Genomic DNA, 22,846 nt, shown 5'->3' on the forward strand with positions numbered 1-22,846 from the left:
GGGTGTGTGTGTGTGAGTGTGTGAATGCGTGTGTGCATGAGTTTTTACGAGGGTGTGTGTATGTGAGAGAGCCCTGGATAGGGGTCTGGGAGAATAAAGAAGGTTCTATATAGGATTAGTCTTACTCAGACTCTTCTCAACAGACAACCATATATACTCAATCGCTCTGCCTCCCCCTCTCTCCCAACCTCTCTTCCCTCCCTCTCTCCTTCCCCTCCCTCGTGACCCTCTTCTCCTCCATCCCTTATTTCTTTTGCTCTCTCCCTGCAACCTTTTATCCTTTATCCCATCCATTGTGTCTTCTTCATCTCTGTCAGCTTGTTCTGCTAAAAGCCTTGAAGAGGTTTTCATAGGCAGACAAAATCAAACACACACAGACACACACATGAACACACTCCTACTAAAAGTATTGATCACTGACTATCCTTCTCTGGTTACTATTATAGCACACAAACACACTCTATCACACACACATATACGCACACACACAACACTCAAGTGCATTTACACGATTATGCATACACGCATCAGTTTACGCAAGTTTGCATTAAAATTGCAGTTACTCATGCATACACATGTGTACACACACAAACACACACACACACACACACACAATTTACCCTAACTGTTGGGTAAATTGGAGGGAAGTTTGCAGAGTTACAAATTATAAGTGATGGTTAGAGTAGGCAAAGTAGTCAGCATGCAGTCAGTGTGTGTGTGTGTGTGTGTGTGTGTGTGTGTGTGTGTGTGTGTGTGTGGATGTGTGTGTGTGTGTGTGTGTGTGTGTGTGTGTGTGTGTGTGTGTGTGTGTGTGTGTGTGTGTGTGTGTGTGTGTGTGCTTGGTTTGGGCTTCGCCTTAGTGTTTGTTTGTGTGAGAGTAATTGAGCCCTATTTGTGAATGTGTATGTGTGGTAGGGCTATAGTTTGTTTCTGTGTCATGTGAGTGCGTGTGTATGTGTTGTGTTTGTTTGGGGGTCTAATTAGGTTTTGTGTGCATTTGTGTGTGTGTGTGTGTGTGTGTGTGTGTGTGTGTGTGTGTGTGTGTGTGTGTGTGTGTGTGTGTGTGTGTGTGTGTGTGTGTGTGTGTGTGTGTGTGTGTGTGTGTATGTGTGTGTGTGTGTGTGTGTGTGTGTGTGTGTGTGTGTGTGTGTGTGTGTGTGTGTGTGTGTGTGTGTGTGTGTGTGTGTGTGTGTGTGTGTGTGTGTGTGGGTGCGTGTGTGTGTGTTTGTGTGAGTGTGTGCTCACACAGTTTCCAACTCAAGGTCAGACCCTAAGGGTACATACACATAGTGTAACAACATGTGACTGATAAAACCTCTGTGAGCGTGACTGGTACGCTACACTAGTCGTGTAGCCCGATAGGGGTATGTGGTTTCATGGAGGAATGTGTAGTGGATGTGGGCCATATAAGCGTTGGAGTGAACAGGCCAAGGGCTAGCCAGGCGGGGAATGCGCTATAGTTGAGGCAGTTCTCGAATGTTCGAGCACGGCGAGATTAGAAGAAGGAAAGTTCCTTGAGTCCTGCTAGGAAAATGTAATGCTGTGTGTTTATTGAATGCTAAAAGTTATTATAAATTTGGCAAACTATATTTTTGGTTTAGTTCCGTGCTTGAGCTTTTAGGGATTTCGAACGGGCAATTATAGTGTTAGTTTGCCTGCCAACTTTGGGTTATTTTCTGGGCAATCTAACATGAATAACTCATTCGGCAAAAAGGCTCTCATACGAACTAATTTATGCAGTTATTACATAATAAGATATGTTATGCATGCATATACCCACACCACATATATCAAGCTATGTGTGATTCGTTTTTTGATTTGTTAAATATTCATCCATAGATTCATATTCATCGCTGTTACCATTGCAATGGTAAAAAAAAAAAGTAAAGATACAGTATTCAAACTGTAATTGTTCTTTCAACAACCAAAGACTGTAAAATATGAAAAAACTATTTCTCGACTCCTTCCTTCTATTGAGTAGGCCTACTATGTTATATTAAATAAGCGGGTGACATTTTTCTTGTAGGGGTTACAGATAAGACCGGAGCTCCTCTTTGTCTCTCATTGTAATCCAATCATCAAATCCCTTCCGCCTCCACCAGCTCCGCCACCAATCAAATCCATTCTAGAGAGTGCTCCACCGTCGTCGGTCCCCTGCCTTTATTAGATCTCTTGTCGCGCGAGTGGCGTCTGGGCGTAGCTCACAGGAGTTAATGGCCCGGGTGGGGTTGGAGTGGCCTCTCTCCAGTGCTGCTTTAGTGTGGCTGCAGGTGTGCTAAATAAGTCTAACGACCATAACGAGGAACTGCCAGGGGCTATTATAAGAAAGGGGACAGGCGGGGACACTACAATAACCAGGATTCATTGGTTTAGTGTGCGTCGTACCTGCTGGATGAGGTTGTGCCGGCTGAATGGGAATGAGCAACTATACACACAAATAGTAGATCCACCAATATGCATCACAAAGCATAGGTGCACTTTCATTATGAAATACAAAGTATTTCATAATACATTTTCATAACACACACGCTCAAACACATACGACACAAACACACACACAATACCGCCCCCCCCCCCCCGCCCAAACACACAATAACACACACATACACTCAGACTCTCTCTGGTAGAACATAGATAAGGACTTACAGACATAAATCAAATCCAGTTGCAGAGGTGAGCATGCACACGCATACGCACACACGCACGCATGCACGCACACACACACACACACAACAAGCAGATAACTTTACCCCACATACACCACAAACTACCAACCTCAATTCGAAAAAAAAAAGTCCATTACGTTCCCCATAACGTTGAATTGATTGAGGGCACTAACAATCCAACCTTAGGACCCCCCTCACGCACACACACCTCAAAAAAACACACACACACACACACACACACACACACACAGACATATGCACATGAACATACCAACCCACACACACCATAAAAAAACACACGCACACACACACACACACACACACACACACACACACACACACACACACACACACACACACACACACACACACACACACACACACACACACACACACACACACACACACACACACACACACACACACCCCAATCCCCGCCCACACACAAACACCCATAGAGGAAGTCCAGTATGGAAAGCAGAGGGGAAAACTCCGCCATCTGAGTGCGTTTGGCGACTGCAATGCGGCTAGCTCCAACGCTTAAGCAGCCATTGATATTAAACGGTTAGCATATATCATGAGTTTAAATGCCGGCAATAAGACACCAATGCCCACTCACTAGCCACCAAGGTCAGCCTAGGAAGAGGACCCGTGTGGAGCCAGTTATCTGCAGCATGAGTCCGCAAAAAAACACAATTTGGAGATGATGATGATAATGTTGAAGTTGATGATTATTTTGTGGAATGGAAGCGGTGGGATTGCCCAATAGTTTGACAGTTCATCTCGACAACTTTGGCACTTCTCTGAATGGTAATTGCATCTCTTTTCTTAGAAAATGGCCCCATTTTAGACGCAAAGAGCTGCCACGAAGAAGCTGAGCTGAACTTTGACTTTGAACTGGGAAAAGCATAAATAATGGAGTGATCGACTTGGACTTGACTCGTTGTTTAACATAACTCACATGACTGAAATGCCCTGCCATCTATTGAACTACCTCTAGCTTATGGCAAGTCTAATAGGCTAATAATACTCAGCGAGTGCCCCCCTTCTGGCGACATCAGAGATAGTCTTGCACCAATTTAACTGACGCATATCTTTTTATGTCATCAGTCTTTTTCTCTTTTGTTATTTCTTACTCTCTCTCTCTCTCTCTCTCTCTCTCTCTCTCTCTCTCTCTCTCTCTCTGTCTCTCTCTCTCTCTCTCTCTCTCTCTCTCTCTCTCTCTCTCTCTCTCTCTCTCTCTCTCTCAGCTGTCACTTGATCTCACTCCTTATCTTCTCCTATCCTCTCTTATCTCCCCTAGCATCTCTCTCTCGCTCTCTCTCTCAATTACTTTCTCTCTCACTCTCTCTCTCCAGACCACGCTACTAAAGTATGTAGGTGTAACCCTAACTCATATATATATATATATGTATATATATAACTCATTAGGGCCCGACCGATTCATCGGCCTGCCGATTTAATCGGCCGATAATAGCCTATTTGAAAATAATCGACATCTGCCAAAAAGACGCAGATTACAACCGATTATTATTATTTATTTTTTTTTTTAAATGTTATTGTGCTTAGTATCCTGCAGATTGCGCTCCTACTCACCTTGCTAACTAACAACTTTAGCTGGAGTAAAAAAGAGGAGATGGAATTTTACCGTACAACATGAAAGCACGCACGCTCAGGCAGCTGCGCGCTCAGCTCACCAATGTACACAAGACGCGTTGTTTGAGCATTTTGTGCCTGTTTTTCTTTAGGTCTAGGGCCATGTTAATTTGTTATACTGTAGACTCTAACGGTGGGACCATACTGCTCAGCACGCACGTGTTAGTCACTGCTCACGAGCGCAGCACATTGGGAGTTAGTTATTTATTTTACATTTTACATTACTCATTTTTGACTGTAAATGTATTCTAAAACACTCAAAGGTTCTGCATTCAATTCACATATTCGTCAAAAGTGTTTAAAGTATATTTAAGGTATCAAAAACTACGTTTTATATGCTTTTTTTTGTTTTGTTTTTAATCGGCCGATTAAATCGTAATCTTAATTTTTCTCTGAAAATAATCGGCATCGGCACTCAAAAATCAATATCGGTCGGGCCCTATAACTCATATATATATTAAAACCCCATATTACCCCCCCCCCCCCCCCCCCCCCCCGGGATAAACGGTTGTCTTTGAAGTTCCCTCTGCACGCAATAGGATAGCGCTACAACCAATCAGAGCAACGAAGAAGATGACGTAGTCAGAGCGACGGAAATTTCAATGTGGAAGTGTTGCGAATGGTGGATTGAGAGAATGGAGACCAACGACGAAACTTTTACCACATCCGGTCGGCAAAACTCCGAATACATCTTTCTTTTCCAGGAAAGACTTCAGTGCAGTTCTTGCTTCATTTCTCAAAGAAAATGATAACTTCAAGTCTTGAAGAGTCGCGGCCAAAGCCGAGTCGAAAGACAGCTGTTCGCCAGCAGCAGCAGCCATTACTGTTTACCTTTAACACGGAACTGTCACAGCTCTGTCGTCATTCGGCTCGATACCGCCCCTCACGATCTGATTGGCCTGTCCCATTTTCTGTTTCCAGCAGCGAAAAACTACAACAGAAGGCTAGTCCTCCCTGGCTGCAAATTAAATTTGCTGCCGCTAGGTGCGTCTAGATTTCTAGGCTAGGAATCTAGAGCTAGAAACTTAAATATTCCGTTTCTATTGTCATACCAAATGGATATGTTTAACAAAAAAACAAGGAATTGAAAGCTACTTACAATAGGCCTAGGCTGCATTCATTTTCCCTAATGGCAGCAATGTTCCACTTTCAGCTTGAATTAACCAGTATCAAAACGTGTCTTCTTTAGTTTTCAGTTCCCTTGGTTTATTCGCACAGTTCGGGAGCAGCATTCAATCAGAATCAGAGCCCACATTAAAGCTGCATTTAGGGCGACTATCACTACCCAGCAGAAAAATAGATGCGCTATAAATTGTTTTGTATATAACAGTCACGAACATGGGCAGAGTTGTGGAAAAAAAGTTGACGGGAATTAAAGTGCTGCACATCGACTGTAAAAATGTAGATTATTCATCACAATAATTTTAATTCAGAAATCGAATAGGCTAATAAAGTCTGAATTGTGAGATAAAATTCAGCATTCTGATAATAAAGTCAGAATACTTGGATAAAATCCGAATTCGGATAATTAAATCCAGCATTAAAGGTTCATTTAAGAAGGCTCTCACCAGTCATTTGTCGCCTGGTCGCGGTGTCAAGTTTTTTTTTTAAATAGTTCACTAGTCGTAGCGCGCAATAATTTGCAGCGTCATAATTTTGAGAATTAAGAGAAGTAAGCATTCAGATTTCTCAGAATTCTCTGACACTGCAAATTAAAGCGCTACTAGTAGCCAACTAATTTCAGCGTGACTGGAGAGAACTTCCTTAAATTAACCTCTAATGCTAGATTTGCATGAACGCTATTGTGTGAATAGGGGATTATCACGCTGATACGTAGTACTTCCGCATTCGGTGATCTTTGTGCACTGTGACATCCGGTGAATCACTCATCACTCTGGCGAACCGATGATGGAGGACCGGCAGTTCATGAACTGAATGAATAAAGGAACTGAAAGAATAAAAGGATTTAATTCATTCCCTTTTTCTGAGAACATCATTTACTACATTACATATTAACATTATTTTGAATACTTTCAGGATGGACCGACTGGACTTTAAATTGATTATGGATGAAAGAGTTCTCATTCAATTATATACATGTCATTCAATATATACTGTACAATGTTTTCAGTATACAGAATTACAGCTCCGGAAAAAATGAAGGGACCACTCCAAATGTTCAGTGTCTCTCGTTTTAATATTTATATATTACCGGTATATTTAATATTTATAGGTATATCTTGAAGGGTGGTATAATCAGCGTTGCCCCACTGTCAGCTAGTGGCTTCTCGATGGTGAAACCCTTGTCTGCCATGCAGCCATCTCCTGGCTCCAGTAAATCCAGCAGTCCACTTCGTTCAGACAGCTCTCGGTCAGAGATGGAGCCGGTGAAGAGACTTAACACAAAAGTCACAGCACTACAAGGGGCCATCCCAATCAAGGCCTCAAAGGTTGTCGTGTTCTTGTAAGAGGAGAAAACCTCAGACTGGAGGGTGAGGGATGATGGATTCTGGCATCGCACCCCGGTGCAGTCGATGATTACCCGAACATCTGGACTGTACTGCACAAATTTGCTTGGCATGGTGTTCTTGACTTGCTGTTAACTCATCCAGATGGGGAGGGAGCCAAGGAGCAGGTAACGGTAGGTGGCCCACGTTATAACAACACGGGAGACAGTGGACACACTGACCTGAACCATGTCAGCCAGCACCTTCTATTGCAGGCCTGCAGCAACCCGGCAGCAGAAGAGAAAAAAATCATCGCGTTGGACTGGGAGAAATGGGTTCAAATGTTTGTTTCTTTTTCTGATCGTTCGACCAATAAACCAACATGGAGGCAGATGGTTGAATAGCCTCCCAGAAGTCACAAAAAACAGAATCTGAATCTGGTGTAAAAAAGGATGTCCTTGTCTGAGACACAAAATCTGTGAAAAGGCACTTGACCCACCTTCAGCTGTGACAGCTCTCGTTAGCTCCTTGACTGTTTCTTCCAATTGCTGTATGCGTGCAGCAGCAGCATCCAGTGCACCTGTATGAGATGAGATGAGAAAAAAAATAAGAGCCTATTCTGTGATTAAACCATAGGTAGCACATCCTGTCAGGTAGGTGGTTTAAGAACAGTATGGGGTACTAGTTGGCCAATATTTCAGAACACTAACAAACACACTGACAAACCTGGTTTAGGAGCAGAACCGAAATCATGTTCTGTCATCACCACCGAAGCTGCGATCTCCTCCATCAGCTCTTCTTCTTTATTTATTTTAAAGATTGGCCCTTCATCCCGGCGAACCGCTTGAATCCACATCTTCCTTAGACTCAATTCAGTTGGGAATCCATGAAAACTTAAGCAGGGTTGGCGTTGTTTGTTAGATGTACAAAGTGGCGCAAACTGCGCCGGAAGTGTTCATGCACAACGAAGACAAATCCCGCCAATAGAACCCGGAAGCGTGATAATCCCCTATTCAACCCATGCAAACGCTCACACGCCACACTTCGTATTTCTCACTCAGAGAAATTACCAGGATAGCGCCCACCAATTTGGGCCGCTATTTAAAGGTTGGGTATGGGATTTGCGAAACGCCAGCAGATTTTGAAAATCCACAACTCAAATGGTCCTACCCCCTCTCCTTCAACGCTGACTCTGATTCCACCAATTCCAAGTACATAGACGCGCAATCATGCACGAGCGAACAGATGCGCGAGAGCGAGCCATTATCTAGTTAGCTAGCTCCAGTAGCTACCGCAGGATAACAACAAACAGAAGCTTGCTCTGGGTCACGAGCTTTGAGTATGTGCACGAAGGGGTCGCGCGGGGAGCGGGGGAGGGGGAGTGCAGTACGACCGTTTGATTGACGTACTTACTGTCCAATGCCACTCGGTGGGTCTGGAAATCATTAACTGGAGTTTTTCGAGCCCTGCCCTTTCCACAGATGATTGACTTGTTTAATTTTCATGTCAGTACTTCTAACTCAGTGGCTGTAAGTGGGTTATGATAAGGATTTCAAGTAATTTTGCAAAAATGGCCAAAAAAGAGATTCCATACCCAACCTTTAAGTGTTACAGGTAGGAATCAAATGTGTTTCCCGTACGTAGGGTAGGCCTAACCATACGTCCTCTTTTTCCCGGACATGCCCTCTTTTTGAGACACTTTTAAAAAATGTTTTGCGGAATTTCAAAATCGTCCGGTATTTTATTAAAGCCTCATACATGTTCACATTGAATTTGCGTTGCGTTTCTCTGGGTCGTTCACAAACTAGTTAGGCTACGCCCTCCCCTACTCAGTTCTGTTCGCTTTGCATTGGTGGAAGTGAGTAGGGGGAGTGGTTAAGTAGAGCCTTCAGATAGGACGGTTTGACACGACGGTAACTCAGTTACCGTTGTGTTTTGTATTTATTTTTTTACCATTATTGTTTTATAGGGACAAACATTAACAAATGTATCATACAGGAGATTGATAAAGTTCTATCTAGACTATTGAACAGAAAGAAACACTTGGTCATACTTTACACACTTTACCACAGCATTGACCTACTGAATGCCACAGATATATTTTCAGCATTGGACTGAATGCCACATAAATATATAATTATGTTTTTGCACGTTTGCAACGTTTAAAAGCTCATGGTACAAAGTTCAAGTATATGCCTCTACTTGTATTGCTTAAGCCAATAGCCTTTTGAGGCAGTGTTTTTTCTGAATATTAGTGTTAAGGGCCAATAATGCTTGCTATCATATGTTAATTACCATGTCTGTGGACACATTTGTTATGCAGACACATGTTAATATAAAAAAACAAATTGACTTATGATGGTGTAGCCATGCATCTTGTTTTATTGTTAATATGTCAATTTGTTTTTTATTGAAAATACTTTGTATAGATGAATTATCCCAAAACTTGTCATGGTAACACCTTAAATAAATAAACATGACTTAACATGGCAGATACCTGTGTATTGTTTATCATATGCGGTAAGAGTGTAACGTTTTCAACGAGTTCCTTGGTAGAACCCACTTCCAGTAAAAATCACTTCTGATGGAAAAAAAGATGCATATGAAAAACACTTTTCTTATTTGTTACTATTATATTGTTTAAAATGTACGCATATATTAAAAATATATAGCGTATAAAGTGTCTGGTAAAAAAGATGAGTGGCTGGTAGATTTTTAAATCTACCTGCCTGGCTGGTGGGCAAAAAAGTTAATTTCCAACCCTGGTGTGTGTGTGTGTGTGTGTGTGTGTGTGTGTGTGTGTGTGTGTGTGTGTGTGTGTGTGTGTGTGTGTGTGTGTGTGTGTGTGTGTGTGTGTGTGTGTGTGTGTGTGTGTGTGTGTGTGTGTGTGTGTGTGCGAATACTGTGTTTATGTGTGTGTGTGTGTGTGTGTGTGTGTGTGTGCGAATACTGTGTTTGTGTGTGTGTGTGTGTGTGTGTGTGTGTGTGTGTGTGTGCGAATACTGTGTTTGTGTGTGTGTGTGTGTGTGTGTGTGTGTGTGCGTGTGCGTGTGCGTGTGTGTGTGTGTGTGTGTGTGTGTGTGTGTGTGTGTGTGTGTGTGTGTGTGTGTGTGTGCAGGGAGGTGCTTGTGTGTGTGCTTGTGTTTATATGTATTTGGGTGTGTATATCTTCAGTATTCCTTGTGTCTAAAACATAGTTTTGTTTACATGTGTGTGCTTGTATTAGTGCAACGGTGTGCTTATGAACATTTGTGTGCGGGTACAAGTGAGCGATGTGTCTTACATTCCAAGCAGGCCACTGTGACCTTGACCAACGCCGCAATCAATCGATATCTGCGCTCAATCATAGTAATAACCACTGTAGCCAATGAAGGGTTTTAGTGATTCTTCATTATATCAAGGCTCAACACCATTATCAGCGTCATTACAAATTAGAGGAACATAAGAAATAAGAGTCAGCCAGCGAAAGACCCACACTACCATGCTAGCTTTAAGCTCGCTGTTGGGAACATCGCTGATGTAAAATCAGGAAATTAATTAACACTCTTGCCTGAATAACCGATTATGTTGTCTGTCCAAACAAATGGCAAATTGCATCACAAACAACTGGGTTTGTTTGTATGAAGTTTGATAAGTTTTGACTTTTTCTAGTTATTTTAACATTACTTTGGGGCTATTCCTCTCTGACTGTGTAGCTTTTAGTGGTTGTGCCACAAGGGGCTTTATAACTAATGTCTGTGTGAGTGGTGACTACGGTGTAGCCTTCATGAGTGTTTTTGATGGTTGGAAATCAATGATGGTTGTGTGAGTGGTGATGACGGTGCAGCCTTTGCGGGTGTAGTTGACTGTGTGAATTGAGTGATGGCTGTGTGAGTGGTGCTGATGGTGTACCCTTCATGGGTGGAGCTGACAACGTGAAGTGACTAATGGGAAACAACGGTTATTATGAGAAAGGCTGAAATGAATGAGCGTTGGGTGGCTGATGATGACATGGCTAATTAATTCAGCAATTATTATCAATGTTATGAAAAGCATGTCTTGGTGACAAAGATGGTGATGTTTCATTCATGATCATCACCGCAGCAATTAAAACTACAACAACGACATTAGGAATTACATTAATACATTTTAATTTCTTAGTAATTAGTATTAGTAACATTAGTAAACAACATTAGTGTTTTAAAAAATAGTAAAAACTCAAAGAATGGTGACGAAAACCACCTCAAACTATCACCTGGTCCTGCTGTCTCACACTGGACTGGGTCTGCACCAGGCCAGAGGGTTCAGAACCGAACGGTACTTGATAAATGAACCAACGGGTCCAAACACCCAAGCTGTCACCCATAGATCTTCATACTGCATCCTATATAACATCAAACCAATCTTTTCTTCTCCCCCTAACCTTGTATGTGTCCCCCTCCATCACTCTGTCTTGTTTAATCTGTTGGTGGTCACATCGGATCCTGTCTGACTCTGCAGCACTTCCTGAGAGATCCTGATGGCTCTATGTATCTTACGTACTTGACTCAAAATGAAAGATGCGTTCCAGAAAATCACTCACGCATGCACATCGTTATAACACACTCGCTCACTTTCACACAAAAGTAATTATGTGGACACTTGCGCACACCCACAGACACGCCACATTGTGTTCACATTCAACACGCCCCAGTTGGCATGGCCAAACAGATGCCGTTTGTCGCTTGATTCTTCCCAGTGTTTCCATGGATTTACCAATCTTCTGCCCTTCATCTCTGACACTGAAGAAAAAAATCCATAGATGGATTCTGTCTATTTGTCTATAGACAAGAAGAGACTCTATCTGCCGCTATCCATTTCCTGTCTTTTTGTTCATTCTTTCAACTTTCCCGGGGCGCGAGCCATCCATATCGAATTATTTTGTCTCTCTCTCCCTATTTCTTTCTTCTCCACGCTGCGTCATGGCAGCGAGAAAACAAAAAATGCTGATGCAGGGGCAACAGGATATGCACGTAGCAGACAGCAAAGATGCTGTTTCATTCTCACTCCCGAACTCCTCTTTTTCTGACATTGGCCCTCTTTTCTCCTGTCCGTCCTTGGCTACTTCCTTCTCTTCTCCGCCATCGTGCATTAGAGATGTCTCCTGCTCCCATTCTATCCAATTGTTTTCTATATCCATCAGGCCCAGATGGAATGATCTCAAGACGTCAAAGTTAAGGGGGAACACGTTGGGTTCCCTCATATTCTCGCCTCGTCTCTCCTCAAAAGTGGTTGATGCCGTCGAGTTGACGTCCGTCTCACTGTGCTCCATCGCCAATCATCCAACATTATCCTGACATTGACATGCCCGTGCACACACACAGCAGACACACATACAACCTCACCACACACCCACTACCCTCACTCACACATGGACACATACACACAAATGCATACATAGACCCAACGCTACCCGTGCACATCAATTCGCTGCACATTGCATGCGCTCACCCATGCATCTTAATTGTCCTAATCATTTAAGTATTTAAGCCTGATTTCTGAATTTAAATACTGAATCTAGAATAGTCAGATTGCATAACCCAGTGTCGTAAAATTGTAAAACATGTACAAGCGTTTGGTGATGAAGGATGCTGATGGAGGCAAAATGTCCCAAGGCCATGGTTCGGTTACATTCAAGCATTTCCATCTTTGAGCACAAGGACACGATGACAACTGTATTCCAAGAAGTTCATCCGTCCCATCTCTCCGATACCATGACAACAGGCTCTCCCACTCATGTGAAACTCAAACAAACTCCATAGAGCTCTTTCCTCTCTCTCTCTCTCTCTCTCTCTCTCTCTCTCTCTCTCTCTCTCTCTCTCTCTCTCTCTCTCTCTCTCTCTCTCTCTCTCTCTCTCTCTCTCTCTCTCTCTCTCTCTCTCTCTCTCTCTCTCTCTCTCTCTCTCTCTCTCTCACCTGTCTGCCCTATCTTACAAGTCCAGATGTGGCTTATTGATGCTGACATTGAAGGTTCTTTTAAGCTCTCTTAGCCCTCCTTCCCTTTCAAATCTCCCTCTCTCTCTCTCTCATTTTCTCTCTCCCTCTATTTATCTTCTCTCTTCCTCTCTATCTCTCTCTCTGCGCTCCTCTCTCTCTCCACTCATCTCTAAAACTCTCACTGTGTTTCTTCCCTTTCATCCCACTCCGAATTTGGTTTTCCTTTTCACATTCACCATCTTCCTCTTCTTTCCTCAATCACCATTTCTTTCTTTAATTCTTTAATTCTTTAGTTCTTTCGTTCTTTCGTTCTTTCTTCATACTCTCCACATCCGCTCTTATGGAGGCCACACTCAGAAATAAACCAAGTGTATCAGCTAAGCCTTTTATTTGCATGGTTCTTTAAATATATTAGGTTTAGTAGCCTTAATTTTAAGTGCAGTTTACCCGCGCTTCAGCAAAATGTCTCCGGTGGCCACCAGACTCCACACAAACTATCCCACATATCTTGACATATTACCCCTTCAACCAGACCTTACAATTAGTGAGACGATAACCCACCTCACCCACCAAATAGCACCTGACCAAACCAGAGGTTGTTTGAAAATCAGCCTTCAAAGTTATCTTTGGGAAACAGAGGCACCAGCTTGTGGAGAATTTCTAATGCTATTCATTTCGAAGATGGTCGATGGCCCTGCAACTGTTGATAAGGATAACACCCATTTAAACAACCCTCCCCCGGCCACTAAATGTGGCATACCTTCTCTCTCTCCCCCTATTATTAAACTATTTTCAATGGAGGTCAAAGTTTACACAGTTTGTACTTTCAATTGTACTCTCACTACCCCCATGCCTCTATTGTACCCTCTGTTCTAAACCTCTGTCTGCTCTTCTCTTCTCTCTTCTCCTCCCACCATCATGTTTCAAAGTCTGAATGACCTCCGACCCCCAAGAACCATTCCTTAAAAGTGACACCCAGCCACCCGGCTGAAATGGCAAACATCATTGATAACTTAAGTTTCAGAGGTGGAGAAAAAGAGAGGATAGAGAGAGGGACAGAGCGAGAGAGGAATGAAGAGGGAAGCAGGTTGTGAATGGAGTAGAGTTTGATCAAAGACAAACGAGATCCCCCAAATCTTAGGGTTGAAAGGGGCCTTTGCGAAAAAAAAATAGCAGAAGAGAAAGAGAGTGAGGGGATGTTAAAGCAATACAGAGAATAAGAACCCGCCAAGAGCTACTTATCATTATTTCTGTTGTACAACAGATGTGAGGGGGTCTTAGCGACAAAAGCACAAACACACGCACATACAAACACACACTCACACACGCCGTACACAAACACAAGGCCGCAAAACAGAGGCACTTAATGTACAAACACACCCCAGTCACACTCCCACGGCTACACAATCACACACACACACACACACACACACACACACACACAAACACCCACACACACTCACTCGCCCACATCCATCTGGCCCCCTCCCATCGAGGCTTGTACATGTCTCTCACGTATCCAGGAAGGCTCTTCATTCTAAATCCCGTTTCTCCCGAACACGATCTCCCCGAAAGGTCAAGGAGGAGAACATTGCATTCACACCAGCCGGCAGAACAACCGGCTTACGCTAGCGCCGACTCTATAATCATTCTGTTACATTCATATCCATAACGCCCCTCGACCTTCAGCTGCTGCGCAGTCCTGGAGTACTCTAGGGGACTGTGTTTAGAGCGCCATGTTTTATGGTCAGGGTTTGACGACCTCAGAGGTTGTAGTGATTAGGGGTGTTTGACCGATCAGTCTGACGGTTCTGGGTTATGAATCCCTATGTCAACCGTCTAAACTGGAGATGCCCTCAACCCTATACTGGCCCATTGATGACGTACAGCCGGCAGCTTGGGATAACAGCGAGTGCCGATTAGTTGGATGAATGAAATGGACAGATTCTTCCCTTCCCCATACACACAGTCACTGTGATGAGGGCATTGCCAAGTGTGTGGCTCTACATCGCTAGCCAAGTGTGTCTTCATGCCTGGATCACTTTGAAGGGTTTTTTTCACACTGCTGCATGCCCCGATTGGGAATGTACCCCAGCCAATCCGCACGCCCTCCTACCATCTCATTCATCCCCTAAGTGTTTATCACTAATTTCATTTAAAAGACCTGAGGGCAGGAGGGGAAGTGGAGAGAGATATGAGACAGAGGGCAGACCGTGCTGCACTGCTGCTGCGGCGTACTGCGGTGAACCCATAAGAGTTAGGAGGCTGTCAGGAGGCATGAGATTGGCCTTTTGTTTTGCTGTCCGCAAACAGCTGAATCACAAAAGAGAGACGGAGACAGAGTGAAAAGGAGACAGTGAGGAATACAAAGGTGTAGCATCCAGAGGAGTCAGGTGTGCTTCCTTGATGACTCGGCGGACCGAAGGAAAGGGAAATTGAGACAATTAAAGATTTTGAGGACAAGGGGAGAGAGAGAGAAAGGGAGAGAGAGAGAGAGAGAGAGAGAGAGAGAGAGAGAGAGAGAGAGAGAGAGAGAGAGAAAGGGAGAGAGGGAGAGAGAGAGAGAGAGAGAGAGAGAGAGAGAGAGAGAGAGAGAGAGAGAGAGAGAGAGAGAGAGAGAGGGGACAAATGGCGGACAAGGTGAGTGACCAAGGGGAATTAGAGAGTGGGAGAGAGATCAGGGGGAGGGAGCAAGGGTCGCATGGTGAGAAGAGCGGAAGAGGATTTCAATTTGCAAGGACAGAGCAGAAATGCTACGCGGGGAAGTTTGCTGTTGGAATGAGGCAGCGGAAGACATTTAAAAAGAGTAGAACGAGTTAGAGAGCGAAGGAGAGAAGGGGGTGGATGGGAGAGAGGGAAAGCAGGAGCTGCAGAGGGAGGAGGATGGGAGGGTCGGAGGAGAGATATAAGGAAGTGGAGAGGGAGGAGAGACAGGGGCCCTAAAGGGTCAAGCCAAGCAAAGGGGAAAATGAACAAGAGCCTTTGAGATTCAGTGATTATTAATAGTCATAGTTTGATTATAGCTGGAGTGGCCTCGCAGAAAGGTGATCGGGGACCCTCGCAACACAAGACCACGAGCGCCTTCCGTCCTTTCTTCTTTCTATTTTTAAATCCTATAACAGTTGGCCAAGGGGCCATATAAAACCAAACAGGCACAGTCTCAGGTTCCGCACCACCACCACCTCTATCACTACCACTACCACCACCGCCTCCTCCAGACACCCCCTCCAGGTTTACTGCCCCTCGATCGCCTCTTCACTGCTCACACCCCTCCAACCAGGTAGGAAAATACATTTGACCTCTTACGTTACATTTAGGCACGCTGTAGGCTTCATCGAGCTAAGTTTCTTTGCAGAGAGAGAGAAAGAGAGAGAGAGAGAGAGAGAGAGAGAGAGAGAGAGAGAGAGAGAGAGAGATTAAAAATTAAACATTTATATTGTTTAGCCTGTGGTTATATATATCTAGTTATATTGAAAATGACATTAACAGATGACAAGCGAAAGTCAAAACGCCTTTGACAAAACACTTGCCATGCTGGAGTCTATACAAGTCACACACTGTTTAATTGATCCAACAGCGAGGAGTAAAGTTACCGTTTCAAAATTAAAACACAGGTTTTAGACTCAAGTCTCGAGACACGGTTGCAAGGGATCCAGCTCACAGAACCGAAACCTTTTAACACAACAGGTGTAAGGGAAGGGCCGCTATTCTCTAAAGCCTCCTCTGTGGACTGAGATTAGATTAAGATAAAGCCCTTCGTATATACACACGGTAATTGCTTTTGGATAGCAATAGTTTACGAAAGTAAATTAGGTAGAAAATAAGGCATAGGTGTTATTTTTCTTGTTTGCTTTTCAGCAGATCCTTTGGCTATGTGTCAAGGTCGCGGTGTAATTACGCGTAATGGGATCGATTGACGTCGCGGTTCAGTGAGCTATGAGAAATTGGGGTTGAGGAACAGCGAGCGACGATAGATAACCGGCTGTGGAAAAGATGCGAGCTCTGTCAACTTCATATTCCGAAATCTTGAACCCTGTCGAGAGTCGATAAACACAGCGCGAACGCACATCGTCTTCACGTGAATAATCGGGGACGGCGAAACGCTAGAGGGAATTTGCGGCGAAGGATTATTACAGATGGAGAGACACATGTTGTTGTTCGTTGGGTGCCACAATGAAATATGGATGTCCTTAAAGACTGTTAATGCAAGACTAATGGATGCAAATGAAGGATCAGTTGGAATTAGCATTGTTTTTTGGGTAATATTTTATGTAAATGTGTCTGATTATGATTGCTTATTAAGAGCGTGCAGTGTTTGCTTTAGGGCGTGGGAGTAGCCTTTGTGGCCCTGGCTCAATTCCCTGCCGCTTGATATTTGGAATTGGATTATGAGTAATGACTTTCATGAGTCACTCATTTTTTACTTTTATTTTTTGTTGTTGATGGTTTTAACAACTAGACAATACAAAAGATCACGCCACATTTAGACACACACACAAATCAACACACAGATCCACATTGAATGCACACATGGAAACACACACACACACACACATACACACATACACACACACACACACACACACACACACACACACACACACACACACACACACACACACACACACACACACACACACACACACGCATGAACTCACCGACTCACACACAGATGCCTCAAACAAGCATATCCACATAATATAGAACACATAAACACACACACACACTACCCAATAATAAATAACACTCAAATAAGTGCGTTTATGGTAGTGTCTGTGTTATTTTTTGATGAACTGATCTGGTTCGATAGGAGAATGAGCAATTCCCTGATAACTAAAGACCCTCTTAACCTCTTAACCTATGCTTGTGTGTGTGTGTGTGTGTGTGTGTGTGTGTGTGTGTGTGTGTGTGTGTGTGTGTGTGTGTGTGTGTGTGTGTGTGTGTGTGTGTGTGTGTGTGTGTGTGTGTGTGTGTGTGTGTGTGTGTGTGTGTGTGTGTGTGAGAGAGTGTGTGTGTGTGTGTGTGTGTGTGTGTGTGCGTGTGTGTTTTTGTGTATACCTTGGTTCAATCCTGGTTCGAAACGCTAGTTGGGTGGGGGGAGATGATTGAGGCAAGTTGGTGAAAAAGGCTTGTTATTGAATTCATCGACTGCTTTCAAGCCTGTGGAGATAACTATAGGTTCAGGTTAAGACCTCATAGCATTTTCTGTGCATATTCCTCTCAAAGAGTCTGGTTAACGATTGTTGACATGATTCAACAACCGTCGAACCATGCCAAAGAAAACTACCAAACAACCAAACAACCACCCACAAACTAAGCGAGCAGCCATCCAACCAGCCAACCAGCCAGCCAACACAGTGCAATAGCATAGAGTCAAAGTCAAAGTCAAAGACTTTACCTCTATGGGATGAATATAAGGTACCATGTATTAACTTGGCATAAAACAGAGCAGTTCAGCTGTATGCTATGAAATGACGAGACACCTCCTACACATGGTTCGAGGGTGAGAGAGAGAATTGTGACCACATGTCTTCAGTGGATCAGGAACCTTCTCCTTCTGAATACTTCACCTTTAGCCTCCCCGCACACCTTTCTTCCCATTTTTATATTCCAAAGATTCTCTCTCTCTCTCTCTCTCTCTCTCTCTCTCTCTCTCTCTCTCTCTCTCTCACTCTCTCTCTCTGTCACTCGCTCTCGTTTTCACTCTCTCTTTCGCTCTCTTGCAAAAAGCCACAAACAGATTACCTCATATGTCATGCAACTGTTTGCAGCAGGTGATGGTGATTGTGTCTAATTACAATCGATGGACATGTGGCAAAATATAAATACATGAATGTCATAAAATTGAATATCTTACTGTAATGATCACGTCCAACAGCTGCAGAGACACTTTGACTTTTTTAAGTGTTTTGGTGAACTTTAAGATTAACGACCCCCTCAATACATGTTATTATTTATAAGGTTTAGACCGTTTAAAATATAGCTTCCAGTCTTGCCTTGTACATTCTGAGAGCCACCTCTGTAACTTGTCTAATCCATGTCCTTCCTCCTGCCCCATCATGTACTATGAGGGCCATTGTTCTGAAGCCTTGGTAAGAAATCAGGCATAGCACGTGATTCACAAATGTTGAAAACATTATATGTGAAGAGTTTTGATACTAGAAGACATCCAATTACTTTTCTTTGAAATACAGAAATGCAGTGTCTTTTGCTTTTGACAGCAGATGCAATTCAACGCTGTTTCTTTTATTTGCGACTGAACCACTATCGTTCTTTATTGCTGCACCACAGATGAACTCTCATTTACGCCACCATGGGACCCATCTCTGAGTCTTTAACCAGAACACTGTGAAACATCTATCTACAACACACTCTCGGGAATCGCTCTAACCTCAACAACCCGCTGAGCAAAAGCTCATTCTTAGGTGTAAACTCTCCGAAGCTCCCACTCCACTATAATCGATTCACTAACAGTGGCATCTTTCTACACCTCACCTACGTCGCCGGCTTTATTTTGAATATGGTGAAATCAAATAAAACACACCTGCATTGAATTTTCATGCTCTCATGTAAAAGTAAATTAAGAAATGTTTTTGGGGGGTACTTCACGAAGTCCCTGCGTCTCCGCGTTGAGCCCCCACGCCCACCGCCTCCATCAGAGTGAATCGATGGGCTCCTCTTTGTCATGCTCATCCTCTCCATTCCAGTGTGGATTGTTTCCCTAGCCTCGGTTCGAGGCGAGTTAAAGGTCAGGGAATGAAGGTGGTGCCGCTGTTACCGTAGCATAAAGGAGGCACGGCCGTACAATGTCCCCTGTATTGATCTCAGTGTGTGTTTGTGTGTGTGTGTGTGTGTGTGTGTGTGTGTGTGTGTGTGTGTGTGTGTGTGTGTGTGTGTGTGTGTGTGTGTGTGTGTGTGTGTGTGTGTGTGTGCTACTGGAAAAGATAACGTAGTACATCCACAGTAGAAGAGTGTGAGTGTGTGTGTGTGTGTGTGTTATCAACAAAGGAAAAGTGCGTAGGTGTACGTAATCAAATGCTCTCCCAACAGATATTAGTTTATTCATGTGTGTGCGTGTGGGTGTGGGTGTGCGATTTACTTTTTCCGTCCCTTAAAGTTAAATTGTTTCCCTCCTCAAGATCCCAGGGTGACAAATTCATAAGCAGCAGATCACATTTTCTCACACACACACATCTTCACACACTTGATGCACACACTCTCCCTCAGAGTACACACAAATTGCACACAAACATAAACACACACACACACACACACACACACACACACACACACACACACACAACACAACACACCAACACAACCCCAACCTCCCCCCCATCAATCGGACCCCAGCATACACACTGAGACAGGTGTCAGGGGCCCTTGGATTCCGGCCTCCTCCTCGGGGGTGTGAGACACTGGGAGCCGGGGTTGGGGCCCTGGCTGAGAGTGTTCCATTGCTAGGGGTCAGCCCCCTGGCTTAGTGTCGGAGCCCTGCTTGCTATTTGAGAGGCAGCACAACACCTAGCAGCTCTGGCACACCCCCGCTGGTGACGCCCATGGAGCTAGTACGCTCGCCGTTCAAGATCACACACCTACATGCATAATCACACCACACACACGCACGTAGTCACATACCAGTAAATGCATAAACACACACACACACACACACACACACTCACGCACACACGCAGATATGCACAGACACACACACACACACACACGTCTCCTGGGACCTGCAGATATCACACAAAATATAGGCAGGCGTAATCTATCTCTCTCCCTCTCTCCCTCTCTCTCTCTCTTTCTCTCTCTCTCCCTCTATCTATCTATTTCCCCCTTTCTCTGTTTTCTTTCGCTGTCGCCCCTCTGTCTAATCTTCCATCCGTTCCATCTCCCCCTCCTTCCTTCCCTCCCTCCCTCCCTCCCTCCCTCCTTAGTCAATTTCTGTTTCCTATTTACCTTGGTCAGATCTTATCATCTCTAAGGGGAATTGAGCGGATGTCCCACATTGCAAGCGCACACACACTCACACACACACACACACACACACACACACACACATACATACTCAACCGACCGTCACAGCCAAACCTTGCCTTGTCCCAATCCCACCCACAAACCCCCCCCCCACACACACACACACACACACACACGTATACACACACACAAACCTTTCTTTCAAGCACCGCTCTACCTTGACTGTTACTAATTCATCCTCTCTCTCTCTCTCTCTCTCTCTCTCTCTCTCTCTCTCTCTCTCTCTCTCTCTCTCTCTCTCTCTCTCTCTCTCTCTCTCTCTCTCTCTCTCGCTCACCTCTCTCCCACCCTCGCTTGTCCTGATTTCCCGCTCCATTTGGAGAGTGTCACCTGCATGTCTCTCTGTTCTCACTTCTCCCTCTCTCTGCTCTCTGTTCTCCACATAACATTATTTATCTGAACTTGTGTTCTTCTCTTTCCCTCTCCTCCTCCTCTATCTCTCTATATCTCTCTCTCTCTCTCTCTTTCTTTGTCTTTCTTTGTCTCTTTCTCTCTCACCTGCTTAATCCTTCTCTCCCTCTCTCCACTTTGATTTCCTATACCCACACCCCCTTCTGCAGAAAAAATGGCAATGACTAGCATCCTCAGTGCTGATGACATCAAGAAGGCCCTGGATGCGTTCGCAGGTAAGCTGCTAAATTCACCATGTATTTATCAACGAATTATTAAAGTAATGAATCAAAGAGGTTTGACACGGAGCATATTCAATTATTTGACTGTTATATGTTATGCTAAGAAAATAATGCTCTCATCTCAAACTGAAAGATGCTCCAGACATATGGTCAAACATACCAAGACTAGCACTATTTTTATTGATTAACTTTTAGCCTCTTCATAACTTAGAAATGTACAGTTTGCTTCTCATTCGGATGCTGTAGCTCAGCCCACTCACCCACTCACCCACTTGCAGCATTCCAAGCTCCTGCAGTCTACACTAAATTGTAATTACTTCTAAGTATCCTCTTTTGACACAGGCATTAACATGGAAGCTGTTCATGATCAACTATATCAAAATGAAAATAAGAAACAAAAAGTGTGAGGGAAATAAAACCATGTTGTAGCAGCCAATTCATACCCAAAGCCATTTATATTGCTTTCCATAAGGAATAAATCACATTAAAAATACATTAAAAGGACATTAATTTAAAGACATAAAAGACTTTAAAGAGAGAGAAAGGCAGAGAGACAACTCAAATATACCTTAATTTACATACTGAATCGTTTTGTCACCCTGAAAAGAACAGACATCATTTTCAATCCAGCACCGTACATGATCGATTTAAATCTGCACTGCTAAAATAAATGAGTAGCCCTTCATTGTCTCCGAGGTCCCTGTCTCCCTCCTCTCCTTCGTACGTCCTTACACACTCCTTCAGAGGTGTCCACACAAAGCTCACAGCAATCAGGCAGGGCCGTCCGAGACCGCGGAAAGGATGTTGAAACCTGCTGACTTTTTACTTCGGCGTAAATGCTGTTGAAGCCCCGGCACACATGAGATCTGTTGGATGTTCTGCTACGGTATAATGAGACCGTTCACATGAGAGAGGTCTACATGCTAACTCCGCAAAAACTATCATCACCATTAGTGTTAACTAGAAATCTGCTGGCTAGAGCTAAGCCTGAATACAGCGTAGGTAGATAAAATCTGTGCTTTCACCCTTAAGCTTAGTGGTAAGCGTGGTGGAATTTTACTGTGATCGTGTGATCGTGTTGTCTTTGTTTAAAGAAATGGAGAGAGTAACTGACCATAGCTTTGGTAGGTCAACTCTGTCTGAACAAGGTGGGCAGCGCAGGGTTCCATATAAAAAGCGCATCCTATCACTTCAAACTGAGAGATGCTCCAGACATATGGTCAACATACCAAGACCAGCACTGTTTTTATTCATTTACTTTGAGCCTCTGTGTACCTTATAAGTGTACGGTATGCTTCTCATTCGGATTGCTGTAGTTGGAGCTCAGCCCCATTTGCCGTAATCCAGACTCCTGCAGTCTATACTAAATTGACTTTTGTGCACGCACTGTATTTGCAGTTTTTATTTTCTTTTATCACCATTTAAAGATATTATTTACAAGTGCTCTATT

At 43.8% G+C, this 22,846-nt stretch overlaps 1 protein-coding gene across 2 annotated transcripts in view; it reads left to right on the forward strand.

Annotated features, from left to right (window-relative positions):
• The window catches only part of pvalb6 (parvalbumin 6), a 52,846-nt gene that overhangs the window by 28,827 nt on the left and 1,173 nt on the right, over nucleotides 1-22,846 (forward strand). The window contains exons 1-2 of one of the 2 annotated variants that reach the window (XM_056579464.1): nucleotides 15,928-16,004; nucleotides 21,325-21,390. In XM_056579464.1, coding sequence (XP_056435439.1) covers nucleotides 21,330-21,390 — 61 coding nt within the window. In that variant the 5' untranslated portion in view covers nucleotides 15,928-16,004; nucleotides 21,325-21,329. Of the gene's footprint in view, nucleotides 1-15,927; nucleotides 16,005-21,324; nucleotides 21,391-22,846 lie in introns of those variants that run through there. The other variant, XM_056579474.1, reaches the window with a different exon arrangement.

This window comes from Gadus chalcogrammus, chromosome 2 (genome assembly GCF_026213295.1).
Source record: "Gadus chalcogrammus isolate NIFS_2021 chromosome 2, NIFS_Gcha_1.0, whole genome shotgun sequence".
In the NCBI taxonomy this organism is placed as follows: Eukaryota; Metazoa; Chordata; class Actinopteri; order Gadiformes; family Gadidae; genus Gadus; species Gadus chalcogrammus.